Raw genomic sequence first — 15282 nt, 5'->3', positions numbered from 1 at the left:
AACATTTTGTAACAGTAATTAAAAGAATGCCCACACTACTTGACAAAGATAAAATTTGGGGCATTTGTTCTTAACTTCCATGACCTCACATGGGACATCAGGACACGGGCTTGCACTGCTTCTTCTGTATGAGGAAGAGAGGGGTAGCTGAGCAGGTGAAATATGAAAGACACCAAACCCAGTCAGAAGTAACTCTTGATTTGGGATATTTACCCATAGCCCTTCCAATGCATCGTTGAGCAATTTTTTATGGTTTTATTTTTGATGGTACATGTGTACTTCTGAAGATGAATTCAGAAGGAAGGAGATGACTGCAGAGGAAAAGTTCCACATTACCCACTTTAGAACAAGGATAGCAGCCCCATCTGGCACTCACAAATTGATTTTGTAACAAATGTCATTGCACTTCATACCTCACAAGGATTATTTTTCCTTTTACCTCTTCTGTTTTAAGAATGCCTGTGGTCATACAAGTATAAAAAAATAATCCTGCATTTCAAACCAGCAATTTTCCTTGTTTACGTGTTAAAGGAAACAGATGGTGTTCCCACAAACTATCTAGCCCAACATTCTCAAAACATTGTTAACCACTTAATCCGTGCAGAGCAACTAACAGGAACCAGTTTTGGCTCTGGTGAGACATGTAATGAGCCTTCAAACTTTCAGTACTGCAAAACAAAGACAAGTGAGGAGAAAGTTTGTTCTGTCCTTGCTGAAGACCACACTCTTCCAAAAGCAATTATTTGGGCCTTTTCCATGCCAATGGCATGTCTCTAACCAAGAAAAAAGAGCTGAATGTGCATGTACTTTACAAAATACCCAGTCCTGTGTTTCATTAAATCCCACTTTGCTAAATATAGGGAGGGAAAAACCAACATTCTATTTCTTCCAGGATTAAAATGCATGTAAGGCTGCAACAGAGAACATTCCTAACTACAGCAACAAGTCCATTCTCGTGCTTACAGCAGATACACAACACAGTAGTTTACATTGTTTCACAAGGACAAAGAGCAAATAAACTTACTGAAGCAAATAACATTACTTTGAATTTATAGCAGTACCGTGGCAGGCAGAATTTGGCCTGTTCTCATGAACTGCAATTCCTGATATGTAGAATGATGGGAAACAAGTGAGTTTTACAGGTTACAGAAATCAGAGGTATGTTGTACCTCTGCAACACCTTGCCCCACCCAAACCACAGGCAGAGGGGAGCTAAAAAGGGTTGCTTGGTATTTCCCAGTATGCCCTCTCAACCCCAAGAAGCCACTGATGATTGCTGACTGCTTTTTAAGTAGATTTAAAGTAGTACTTCTTGAAGGTGGGAAAGAAGGGGCATATATTTTAAATCGGGACACAGAACTGTATTAAAACACATTTCACCCCGCAGGGAGGGCTCAGCTGCTGATGAGCTACTGCCATCCACTGCTTACCCTTTCCCCCTTGGGAAGAGTTCTGCCCTGGAGGAGGCCGAGTAGTGGTGCATGAAAAGGGGCTGGCATAAAGCCTGGGTGTGGGAAAAGGGAATCAAAGTGTAAGGAAATAATAATAATAATAATAATAATAATAATAATAATAATAATAATAATAATAATAATAATAATAATAATAATAATAAAAGAGAGAGATAAGTAATGTCTGTTTTCTGTTGTAAATTATTTCCGTAATATGACGCTCTAATTGTTGAAATTCTGCTGCTGAGCCCCTTAAGTGGATATATAATAGCCACCTGGGCTCTCTTACACTTGTAACAAGTATAAAATAGACAAAGAGAATATAAGGAAATATCAGAATTAAGGGGAAAAAACTCCCTATTCTCTTTAGACTTTTGCAAGGCAGTGGCAGGAGCCACTGAATGATGTCAGACCAGGCAGTGAACCACCTCTTTCTTGGCCCTTCTTTCTGTTCTGCTGCATGTACTTAGTAAGCCGTGTGCGTCTCTTTAAACGTTTTGAAGTTTTTTTTCCCTTGGGAAGGTTCAGTGGCTAAGCTGAACTGCAGGAAGGTTAGGTTGATAAACAGAGTCTCTAAGGTGATTTGGGTATTTGAAAGAACCTGGCTAGCTGGCTAAAACTCTTGAAATTTTTACAAAAAGCACGCAGTGTTTTCACTCATGTCTTCTGCACACTGCATCAGGATTTCCAGTGACTGATAATAAATCTCCTGACAGTAATACCTACTGTATCACTTTCTGTTGCCTGCTCTGAAAAAAACCAAGCAGTCATGTCTTTACTTACTTTATTTGCTGTATACAATAACATACAGTGTATTTCCCTGCTGCCAATGAGTAAAGGTTGGAGTTTCACAAGTGCTAAGGATGCTCTTATCACTGTTTGGGTTTGTAAGCTGCTATAGGTCTTAAGATTATGAACTTATAACACTTTATTTTAATCCAAATAATGTATGAACATTGGGCCCCTATAAAATGTTCTGGTGTAGTATGTTTTGCCAAGACTGAGCTGTTGGAGAGCTTTGGTCAAGTCTCAAGCTGGAAGAGAGGGGACAAGTCTGTAGAGGCATTTCTGCTGATGCACTGGACTTGTAGCTCAGCTAGGAGTAGTTTCTAGTGCTAAGGCCCAAATGTCTCTGCCAGGCAAGAGGAAATTGGCAGAAATGACTGTACTGACTTTCTGGGCTGAGCAAGTCATCAGCTGCAGCACGTGGCAGAAAGAAATGCGGCACCAAGGCACATTGTGACACCTCTGCTTGTCTTTGAGTGGGTGTTCACCACTGAGATTTCTTAGAATATTCAGATGTGTGAAGATAAGGACATGTGACAAATACTACCCTGATACAGAACTGATTTCTTTCTTCTTCAAGAAAACCTGCTTATTTTCTCCTACAAGACCTACACCTATGAAGATTCTTCTGTAAATGCTTTCAAAAGCTAAGCAGGTCCAGATGTCACTTATTCATGATGTGTTAAATTAAAAACGCTTAATTCTGCAGGCTCAGGCATTTAAACAGAAACTTTTAAATGTGCCTATGAAGTGCCTCACCAGTAGATGCTCAATCTTAAAAAACGCCCCTGTGGTACTGTCATGTAAACAACAGCATGTAATGAAAATGGGTGTTACAATTTTGAGGTTGCATTATTTCAACAAGACTTACACAAGCCTTGGGTTGTGAGTCTTGAAGATGTAGAGCACAAGCTGTGAAACAAATTTAAGATAAAAAATGTGACATCACAAGCTGGCCTAGATTCAAACCCTCACTGCTGGTGAAAAGGGTATAACCAACTGCTTTGCAACTAGCCTAATACTGACTTTTTAACTTCTGGTGGGACCTTTTCCATTAATCAGTACATAAAAGCAGGGTCATTACACTATTTTTGAGTTTAATTTTTTTTTCCTAAATCTGAAATGCAGGTTTATAATCTTTCCAAACAATTCACAACAACAACAACAACAAAAAAAAAACCCAACAAAAAAACCCCACAAAAAACCTCAAAAAAACTGTGGAGTTACATAAATGTCCTAAGCTTTGATTAGTATAACATGACAGGGATGTATGAAGTTGGTGGAATAATGCTGAACTTGCATTAGCTGTAGCTTTAGATGATAGTGTTGCATTTTTTCTCACTGATGTTCATGATTGCAAATTAAATGCAGATAAAAAGATCTGTATCTCCAGATCTTACCCAATGAGCTGTACAAAGCACAAAGAAAAAAAGGTCAACATTTCTGACACTGGCAAGATTTGACAGGGTTTTTGCTTTCCTTTCCTTTATTTTATGATGTTTTCGTGACATGATCCTGCTCTCTCTCACATCAGCTCTAAGGCTTGCTGCCAGTTGTGTTACGAGCAACATTTCTGCTTGCTTCAGTGGAACAGCTTGGTGCTGGCTGGCCTTGAACTGAAAGGCTGACTGGGAAGGGGTATTTCCAAGATTCTGGTAAGAGTCATTCTTGCTTACAAAATGCAATTAAAGACAGTCAAACCAAAACTTCTGAGAATGTCCCATTTTTGGGAGGAGAGGAAGAGAACAAGAGAGATGAGCAAATCATACCATTACTATTAAACTGTCAGCATTTTTAAGAGGAGTGAAGAGGATAGCTGTCCAACATCCTTGATAAGAGTTTTACCAGTGTCATGTCATCTCATGACAATTACTCGTATTTCGGCAGACAGAGACATCATTAATTTTGCATGCATTGGCCAAGAGAGCTAAAAAGCTAATGTGTTAGAGGACTGGTGATAGAACAGGCATGAACTCTGAAATAGTCTGTGGATGGGTCTATTACAGAGAAAGAATCCCCCCCAATTATTGTATGATAAGTTTTAGCAGAGAAATATGCATGTCTGCTAAAGCACTCTCTGGAAAACTGATTAAATCTGAGCTGCAGTTTTGATAAATGAGAGAATAGGTGACAAAATTCAGCACCTCAGCATTCAGGTCTCTTGTCCATGATAAAAAAGAGTATCTTGCTTTGACCATCCCAGTCTGCTTTGTCTCTCCACTTTAAAAAGGTTGTCACATGAAGAACCAATTGCATTCTGGTACTTGTTTTCTGTCCTGGTAATACTATGACTGTCTCCTATCAAAGACAGGAGCCCAAAGTTAGGGCAAGTTTGGCAGAGGAGAGGAAAGAAAGAAAAAGAATGAGGTGTTAAGACAGGTAGGGCAGAGAACATCTTGCTGTGAATGACATGAAATCCTAAAGGCTCACAAACAAAAAACAGTTTGGTTCAGCTCATACAAATAATTTTAATTCTTCTGAGGTGCTTCATATTTTTTCTGTTATTTCTTTCCTCCTATATTGAATTTCTAGGTTGAGGGGGGAAGCTTCTTTTGGGAATTGTTGTAACAGGGTATTTCCATCACTTCTTGTTTCCCTTCCTTTAAGGCGTTTCTCAGAACAGATCCTTCCCTGTCAATAGGGAACAGTTTTTGTGAATTGGCATTTCCCTGTGGGCAAAAGAATGGTTGAGACAAAGCATTGCCATAGAGTTTCAATTCCACAAGAGTGTTCTCAGAGGTGCACCTGGGCAGAAACAATGGAAGTGCCCCTAAATCACTTAAGCTGGGAACTATGTTGCTCTGAGAGAGACAGGCAAATTAAACTTTCCATGAGGAAGCAGCTTGATTTGCTTTCATTTGATTTGATTTGAATTGTAGAGGTTCTCTGGCTCACAAGCTGTATTGGCTCCACTTCTATATGGGTATCTCAGGGCAGCTGTACAGACAAGTGCTTCTAGTAAGTGGTGTTTAGATTAGCACAGCTTGCTTTGGCAAGTTTATGGAAAGCACAGACACCTTTTAAACAGATATAAACTCCATCCTTATTTGTTTGTTGCATCTGTATAATAATTATACCAGACCTCAGTCATGACTGATTGTCCATATGTAAAAGTTGTGATGATAAGACCCAATGGGAATATATTATTTCAAGGACTAGGGATGGACTGGCTTATGGAAGGTTCCTGTCTCCTAGGAACCTAACTACCTTAATTTCACTTTGTTCCCATTTTAGTCTGTTTGGGGAGAAAGATTAATTTAGAGTCATGTTAAAAAAAGAAAAAAAGATGCAATACTGCCACTGCTATAGGAAAAAAAGAAAAATTAAAATGTTTCATGCAAACATATGGAATGATGATATTCTGATGTTAATTAGTCATCCTCCAAAAAAAATCTAAAAAAATCATAGAATGCCTGCCAAGACTTTAGATTTCACTAGAACTGTAGTTTCTGATGGCCAGCAACCTGTCTTCATCTACCCATTTCCTATCTCCAGAAACCACACTTCCTCCTTGTGATGAGATTCACTTTCTGAATAATCAGTTTTCCACACATGTGGAAATTTTTTTTCTAAAATGCTCTGTTGCTGTGCTTAGTTTTTAGTACTTAGGGGCAATTTAGAATACCCAAATTCGGTGTTTTGTTTCAGACATAACCAAAGGTTCAGTTAGGTTTCTAACCACCAAGAAAGAGCCCATAAGCTTGCATTTTTCTTTTATTATTATTATTATTATTATTATTATTATTATTATTATTATTATTATTATTATTATTATTATTATTATTATTCCTATTGTTTTACTATTTTTAACAAAGGTTTGATCCTGCTCTTGTGCAGACAGATTTGTGTCCCTGGAGACCTTGGCTATTGGATGGGATTGCAGGACTGGCCTTTTTTTCTGATACTCCAGGGGGAAAAATGCATGCCTCTGGTCTACAAATAGAAGTGATGAAAAAGAGCCCTGTGCTCAGGGAGGAACAGGGTGTAATGCTGAGCTCATATATTTGCTCAGCCTAATAAAATGCAGTCTTTTTCTCGAAATACTTCTCTACAAATCACATCAGTGACTAGCTACTGCTTACTCTGCCTTGTGGATGAGGGATTAGCTGCACTGACTTTTTATCAGTAAAATGGTTGTTCTCCAATTAACGTCACATGGAAAGTTACAAGTGAAACTCCCGAGCCTAAGAAAACGGCTGTGTGCTGTTTCAAACACTGAGCTTGCATTTTATTTCAGGTATTTTCATCCTTTAGAGCACACTTTGTGAAAGCGAGCTCTGAGTGTTGAGGTATGTGTTACCATTCCTGCTGCACTCAGCAAACTTCCTGTGTGTTCAGCACTTTTAACACTGAATTAGTATTTTGTTACGAGGGTTACAAATCCCCAAAAGTAGAGTTTGTAAAGTGAAAGCAGAAGAGGGACTATATGATCACTGTTTGGGCCATTTATGGAAACCCCATCGCAGGAAACTCTGGTATTTCAGGCCTGAGGGTAAACGGGGACATTATCTTGGAATGTAAATACATTTTACCAACAAACTACAAAACACTAGATATGATCCCATTCTTTCTGATAACAAAATAATCTGTCACACAACTCTTTACTGTGCTTAATGCCTTTCTCTTCTTACTTCCTAAGTGTGAAAACAGGCAAGGAAAAGAAAACATAATGTAAAGGCAGGCTTATTTCTGGAACAAGCATTATAAGGAGCCATTTGTTTCTTTCCAGCTAGGACAGTACTTGTGTAATTGGAAGGAAAAATGTCATAATGTGGCTAACTGGCTCCTGCTGCTGAAGTCTGTGCCAGAATTGTCAGGGTGGTGCTGTTTGTGGGGTGGTGTTTCTACTTTCTCGTGCATTGAACCAGCATGACTCTTAATATAAATAAAAACCAGGGAACAAGGTCCGTTCCCATAGCCATGGTTTACCCAAACCTCCTGTTGAAGGCAGTGACCTCTTGATAAAGGCAAAGATAGTAGGATGGTGGGGTGTGAAACCCTTGATTTGTCAAGGACATGTTTATACTTGGAAATAGGCCAGGGATGAAGATGAGTTCCTTCCCTATTCCACTCCATCCACTTAGAAAAGGTAGATGAATCTGAGTGTTTCCTGAACTGCACTGTTCCAGCTCAAAGAGACCAACAAACAAAAAAGGTGTTTTGTTCCAAGCTGGCACTAATCTCTATTTGCCTGAGTTGGTCCATGCCTTGTGGGAGCTGTAGTTCAGGGCTGGTAACTCCCACAGTGCAGGCTCTTCCCTGCTCAAACATCAGTCTCATTCTGTTTTGTGCAGTTTCCTTGATCAACAGCTCTCCTGAGAACCACTGGTTCCTACAGAAAGCTGTTTTCCAACAAGGAAATAATTCCCTTAATATTTTTGGCCAATGCCAAAAAAGGATGGCAGGGATAGCACAACAGGTCAGCTAGGGGAAACACTGAACCAGAAAATGAGTGTTTCAATTATGGCAGCGACTTTTTTTTCTTCATGCGTAGCCTTCCCTGCCTCAAAGCTTTGGTGTGAACCAATGATTAATCACAGATGCAAAACAATCTTTGTGCTTTGGCAGCACCTTTCCCAAAGGATGTTCCCAAAGCAATCTGAACAGAATGAGTTCCCTCATAATTAACCCACATGTTTTGCAGATGAGGTGCAAAAGCACCACTCAAGACCTCTGCAGAATTCTCTGACAAGGATAAAATCCAGGTTTCCTGAATGTCAGATTTATCTGAAGGTTCTTTCCCTTTGCTGGCTGAAGCAAAAGAGAGTAAGTTCCAAGGCAGAGCACAGAAAGAGGGAATAAATTCTAAGATACAGCTTCCACCTCTTCACACTCCTCAGACGGTCTCCACACTTTGGGGTGGAATCGTTTTGCGACTGAACTTGCGGCAGAGCTACAAAAGCCTGGGGCTAACCAAAGCTAATTTGAAACCAACCCTCCTTATCTCTGTCGATGGTAAAGTGACTTCTAGAAGCTGCTATTTTTATTTGATAGAGGGAGCCGATACAGCTCTGTTGTCAGCAACCAGTTTGGCCAGAATCAATTAATCGCTGTAATTACCTGCCTCAGGACTCCTTTTTGCCTAGCATTGCCTTGCTGGCTGAGGAGATGCGTTACCCCAGCACAGCTTAATAACATACCTGCTGTTGATTTACTGCTGCTCCAGGCTAGACAATTCCTGCCTGACAGCAGCTCCTAGGCCCTGCCTGCAAAACCTGTATGGCAGCCAAGGCACACGTTTGCACAAGGGAAGCAAGCAGACACGTGCAGAAAGGGATAGCACAGAAACTGCTGCTGGTCCCGCTTAGAGAAGCGACCAGAGGACACAGTTTTCTTCTCTAGCTCCTGCTCTGGGAAGGGAGAAGACTTGCATACAGCAAGAACTTGCAGCAAAACCCTTCAACATCCTTAAGGCTACCAAAATACACAGCTTGCTGAGCAGCTGATTCTGCTGATGGAAGGAGGCAGAGTGGCTCATTTTAAGCCTTTGAAGCAGGTGTCACAAGTCTGAGAAAGGATATTTTTAATTTTGGAAGACAGAGGAAAGAGACCCCAAATCAAACCTTCAAGATGCCCAGCTCTTCTTAATATTAAGGATTGTTTTTACTGATCCCTAGAGGAGGACGACTTGGAGGGCAGACTGTTTCCTCATACAAAGGAGACAAGTGCTAAAGTGCTTCCCTTTAATTAGGTTTCTCTTTCACAAAGGCATTAGCAGAGAGTTGCAGCTGTAGCTGTAAAAAAGCAGCTTAGCAAGATCGGGATGGTAAAGAATGGAGTAATTTTACCACAAACACCTCCTTCACTAGTAAATTGTCTTTTGCCTGCCAGTTTCAATCCCAACGGGCTCCTTTTAGTGTAGAACTGAGCAATTACAAGGAGCAAAAAATATATCTACCTCTGATCAAAGCAGGATGCTGCCATGAGTTTTGCCAGCCATTAATACAACACAGTGAATACTCAGACTAAGGACTCTTAGGCTAAATAAATTTAAGTCAGGACTAAAGCAAGTAGCAAATATTGGCTAGGGGTAAGTGGGTTGGCATTTACTCTGATTAAATACCATTAATTAAATGTCATTATTATATTATAAAATGCTTTATAAACGTGCATGTTGAGTTATTTTACAGTAAGTAGCATAGGTGGCCTTTCATAGCTTGCAAGGAATTAAATGAAAACAAGCCAAACTCAAACAAACAGATTTCCAAAGGTGATTTGAACTAGAAAAATTCACAATCGAGGTTGCTGAAAAAATTTCTAGGCAGAAACCTGGAGAAAACAGGTGCTTTACAGCTTCTGATTTTTGCATCTCAACAAGAACTTTGCACTTAAGACTAAAACAAAGATTTCAGTCTCTTAGTGTTTCAAGGGTTTTAACACAGTCCTAGCAGCCAACCAATTTATGCAGAATGTCCTCTTATTTTCATTGGAGCTGGAGAGGATGGGAGGAGGGAGAAGAAACCTCTAATCAGCTGGAAAATTCTTTCTGTTCTGAGTAGAAACACACATTCATTCTGTTCTGAGTAGAAACACACATTCATTACGGTAAGCAAACTATCCTAATAGTATTTAGGCAAGTCAGGTCCTAAAATTAAGGTACATAGTGCTCATTCCAAAATAATAACCCAGGCTTTCCTACAGACCATAGTGCAGATCTTCTGTATGGTGCATCTCCTGAACCCAAGCTGGAGGCATCTCTGAACAGTGCTGTAAAATGTTTCCTACAGCCCTAGGCAAAAAGCTCTTCTGTGCTGCCCCATCAACGGGCTATTTTCCAGGTGCTCACTAACTACCTTGGAGGGTATCCACTATGGATAGGCAAATAATACTGTCCCTGGAAAAGATTTCAATGTATGTAGTCTATATGGAAAGAAGAAAATGACAGAAAATATACGAGTTATCAAGAAAACCCAGGTAATTGCTCCAACAAAGCTCCTATCTCTGCCTGTGCAGCAAGTGCAATTTTCTCATGTTATCTTCCTGCACAGCCTATAAAGCCTAACTATGGAAAAACTGAGCAAGTGAACCTCCTTATAAATTGACTTGGAATGGTTTTGCAGATCTTTCTCTCTTGCTCAGAAGGCAAAAAATCCATTTATTCTTATCAAGGAAAATGAAATTGTAACAAGGAAATAAAAGCATTAGAAGATGTCTTCTAAAGGCCTGATTTGAAAAAGGCTGACTTGTGGGTGATGTGGGGGAAAAACACAAAACAGATGGTATTGCCAATCTAAATTAGATGAAAGTTTAAACCAGTGAAGAACTTCCTGAGAGAGCCATCATCTGCTCACATAAATTGGAGTTTAATGCTGTGCTTTAAGCTCTAAAGGTAAGGAGAATGCTGATATCTGAAGCTGTTTAACTGGGAATGGAGGGACTGAAATAATTTCTTTTTGGCGTTGTAACACTTCCTTCCTTGGGTACCTTCCGTAATCCTTTTCAGTCACCAGGGTACCTGGCAGGTAGCCTGTGAAGGTTAAATGAGGGAGTTGCAGAAGATGGGGAGAACTTAAGAAGAACAGCAGGAATAAGGGGGGACCCACATAAAGCAATAATGCAGTAATGGCTGCATCATGGAGCTGCTGCAGCTCTCACTTTCAACCAAGAAATTTAACAGTAGATAAACATCAAGTGCACTCTTAAAAGGTGTAGGTTTAGTATTAAAACATCCCTCATTATCATCACCCTCTTGCTTCCTCACTCTTAAAAATACGGCCCTTGTCAAATCAATCGCTGATTCCTCTTTGTAGTTTAGACCCACTGGGACTGCTCCAGCAAGACAGTATATAATTTTTAATTAAACAAAAATTACTTGGGCAGATGATGTAACTATTCATTAATAAGTGGGAGAGTTCATCTTGCTGCAGCAACTCTTTTGAACATATAATGTGAGAGCGCCATAGGCCAAATGTGTTTCAGCCTGGGAAGAACCTGAATCCTTCTCTCAGCACAAGTGAGCTGCTTTGGAGCTATGAAGTAAAAGCAAACACACACACCTTGTTAGTCACAGCTGGACCATCAATACACCTCTGCATGGAGGGTGGCACCTGGTAAATATCTTGTCCCATCAGACCATGACCAGTGGGTATCTGGTAAATTCCCTGGTTCTGGTGGGAAGGTGGCACTTGGTAGACAGGGTCCCGTGCTGAGGCGTGTGAGCTTGGCACTTGGTAGATCTTTTGGTGGCTGAAGGGCTGATTCATCAATCCTGAGCTGGGCATATCCTGGCCAGAAGGAGTCTCCTGGACCACGGGACCTATCAGGAGTTTGACACGGTTGCCTGGGACGATGCCTTGCCGGCCGTGTAAGGAGCAGAGCCACCATCCTTCCAGACCCTCAGTGTTCTGCTCTATCACCGTCAGGATGTCTCCCTTGCGGAAGGCCAGCTCTTCTGCACACTCGGGGACATTGTCATACAGGGCTCTTGCCATGAGATTCTGTGGAGAAACAAAAGGCAAGAGCAGCAAATCAACAAACAAGCCAGAATTTTTCTATATCTTCAAGCACATTCTAAGTGATAAGAAATAAGAACTGAATTTGAAAAATAAGTGTGCAGGGAATCAAAATAACATGGACAATCATACAGCACAGGATTCCTCTGTCCCAAGTTGGAAAAATGAGAGGCTTATGCATTAGCAACACTGCTAGTGAGAAATCTTCCAGCAACAGTGGGTCAGATAGAAGCTCTTTATATGGCCATGTCACCTGAACAGACAGAAAGTCAGGAGAGTTCTGCTCCTGCCACTGAGGAGCTCTTCCCATGAATGAAGGGCTTGTACCTTCATCTCTTGACATTCATTTCCCTATAAACGTGTTCTGTGTACTGCTACAGTCAGCTAGCAACCATTAAAAATAAACCTGAACAAGACTCACAAGGAGTGAGTAATCCAGAGTAGTATTTTCCAAACATTTTTACATTTGTGGGGTCCCAAAAGACTTTCCATGGAGATGCAGACCCCATTAGTGTAAAGACAGTGGCCTGGCTTTTTTTAGCTGACACCTGCACGTGCCTTAAAGTGATGGAACTGTAGACCACCTGGTAAGAAAAGCTATCTAAAATACAAATTGACAAAATGTCAGAGGTTTTGAGCCACGATGCTCATCTTTGCATGTAGCTTTGTGCCTTTGCACTCTCTGCAATCTTCTTCAGGGGCACAGCACAGCAGTAGCTTAAAAGGTAAAACACTTCCTCCCGTGCTGCCTCAAAACCACCACCACAATAAAAAACCCTCCAAAACAAATTCAAAGAATACTGTTCCTCTTGAGTTCCACCCTCTGTAGAAAGAAATAATGTGCCCAGTGACCCCAAGAGGGGTAATGCCTTCGCCATGAGGATAGCAGTGCCCATCTCTGTGGGTCAAAGAATGCTAGAATGTAGGTATCACCCAGCACCATAAAGAGCCTCTGTGTATAACTTAAGGGGAGTGTTAGAGCAGCCAAGGAGTGTCTTTGACTTGTGTCAATATGGTTTAAACACTCTTAGATGCATTTTACTTGATTATGTCAAGTGGAGCAGTACCATTAACACAAGGAACTTCACACAGCTCTACCCCCAAGCGTTTGCCCAGTGTTTCAGGCAGGCTTCACAGCTTGCCCTGACTTCTGTCCTGTTGGGGTTCTACTCCCAGCAGTACCTCTGCTATGAAGCTTTTCAGCCAGATCTGAGTTGATGTAAGACTGTTGGCTGTGATGTGTTACTAGTAAGTACCCCCTCCTCTCACAGATGGAATTACGTCCCTTTCCTCTTTGCAGGCCTCTATGGCACATCCAGTTCTGAATAACTGGCCAAGGTATCCAATGGAAAGTAGGCAGGTTGTCTGCACTAACGTTCTCGGACCCCTCAAAAAGGCCATGAAGATTTAATTAATATCTGGTGATATTTCCAGAGGTGTTGGAAACAACTGCTCCATGACTGTCTGATTTTCAGTGAAGGAGATCAGCAGTTATGGTTACAATCTAATTGTAAGCACTTGAAAAAATATACAGAGCCCTGGATCTGGAGTGTTCAAGCTGAAATATTTGGATTCAGTACACAAACTGAAATGGCTCTAATCCACCAAAAAGGATGCAGTTGTCTTAAAGATTTATCTTACCTATGTCGAAGGAATAGCATCAAGTACAGTTTAGTGTTTTTATTTGTCAAATTTATCCTCCTCCTTGGTCATATCAGAATTTTTTATTTATCATCCCTTACTTGTTTTATCTTTCCCTGTTGACACACTGATGTTTTCCCATCACTCCTTGAGACAGAGACTTTCATTTGACCTTGCTCAGTGTAGCAGGTTGTGTGCAGGGCTGACTGGTGGATAAGCTCAGATGTCACATAAAAGGTAGGTGAACTTGAATTTCCCAAGACATGCAGTGTTGAAACGGGGTGCACGAGATCAATTTCCTCTTCTCTGAATGGGAGATCAGCTTTCAAATGTATGAGAAACACTGGCTTTGCCTTTCATCAGCATCATTAGTGAGGTCAGTATAAATTAAGCTTTGGTTTGGAAAAGCAGGATTGCCATTTTGAACGCCCACGTAAACAGCAGCACTGGGGGCCACCATTCCCTCTGATGTACCTCTACTCAGCTCATCAGTCAACAACATTAAGATACCAGAATACAGATAAGGCAGGGATCAATTTTTGTCCATGCCTTGGCAGGACTGTGAAACTATTACTTAAGCATGGTCAAAACCAGTGGTCTCTTCTTGAGCACCACCTCTATGCTCTTGCTGGGTCAACCAGGCTGCTTAGCCGAGTCCACGAAGCTCAGAAAACAAAAGCCCCTGCCTAATCTGAATATTCAAGTTAATCTCTTATCTTTCCACATTTCTTTCTAGCATGTCTTTCACAGGGAAAATCTACTAATGGGACTAGAGCCTGTGCAACTTAAAGACGACTTTCACAGAGGAGTTGTTTAAAAGGAGGAAGATCACAGCTGTGTTGGGAAGGCACAAACCAAGCAGGCTAAGTCAATGATAAATGCGTATTCTTCTATACTTTGGTGTTTAAAGGTATTTGAAAAGCTTGATTAGCTTCCACAGCAAAGCAATTCTCAGAACAAAGCTGAAATGGTGGTAGAATTAGAGCCGACAAAAGTTCCCATGTGAATTTTTTTTTTCCAGTTGCTCATTATCTCTGTCCCAGTGACCTTCTCACCACCTGGCACAAAGCACATTAACACTTTCTGGACTTGCTTCAAGAACTTCTTTGCTGTGAACAGCTTCAGATTCTCATTGTCGCTGTTAACTCAGGCACCAGTATGTGAATTATACTAATTGGTTGCCACTCGTTTCACAGCCATTTCCCCAAGGCCTTTTAAATAGCCCAGAGCCATGCCACCAGCACCAGTCACTGATGGAGCGGTGAAGCAAGCAAAATATTCCTCCAAATAAACACTGGGACCAGAAACACTAAGCCTGTTGCTTTGTGCCAGCAGCAAAGGCACTGCTCCTGTTAAGCAAAACTTCTGTGTTTCCCTGACTTCATTTCTCCTTCACAGCATTGCTTAGTATGAGCTTCAGAAACAGCGCCACAGACACTTTCATGAGTCAGCAGAATCAGCCTTGAGAAAAATGAAATTGTGACCACAGAAGGAAAGCTTTTAGAAAGCACAGAGGTACCTTTAACCTGCTGTGGTGATCAAGATGGTAGTCTCTCACTTTTCCACACATGGAAAGAAGTTCTGATCAAAGACATCTTTCAACACTTGTAGACCTTATCTCCATATATTTGACAAATCTGAATAATTTTTTGACTCTGTGGGCATTGTAGCCCATATATCAATACTCCTTCTCCTTGGTCTCAGCTCAGAGAGTGACAACAGTTATGTGAAATCAACTGGACTTGCTCTGAATGGGCATGGATCTGTCCACTCAACTGTCTGAGAACCGGCACCAAGTAAGCACTAAGATCTGATACCAGGAGACAAAAGCACAACAGTGACCTTTTTGTATCACTAAATGCTAAAAAAACCTTAGCCATTTCCTAGACAAATCAGCATTAGAGAAAGGAAAATGAGAAAATTGTCTTGGCACTTGTTTTCGCAACTGGTAA

General features: G+C 40.9%; 1 protein-coding gene across 1 annotated transcript in view; it reads right to left on the bottom strand.

Annotated features, from left to right (window-relative positions):
- The window catches only part of NEDD9 (neural precursor cell expressed, developmentally down-regulated 9), a 36402-nt gene that overhangs the window by 8638 nt on the left and 12482 nt on the right, over positions 1 to 15282 (bottom strand). The window contains exon 2 of the mRNA XM_058831561.1: positions 11234 to 11674. Coding sequence (XP_058687544.1) covers positions 11234 to 11674 — 441 coding nt within the window. The remainder of the gene's footprint in view (positions 1 to 11233; positions 11675 to 15282) is intronic.

The sequence above is a fragment of the Poecile atricapillus genome, chromosome 2 (assembly GCF_030490865.1).
Source record: "Poecile atricapillus isolate bPoeAtr1 chromosome 2, bPoeAtr1.hap1, whole genome shotgun sequence".
NCBI lineage: Eukaryota > Metazoa > Chordata > Aves > Passeriformes > Paridae > Poecile > Poecile atricapillus.
Note: the sequence above shows the minus strand (reverse complement) of the source record. Positions and strands in the feature narration are given on the sequence as shown.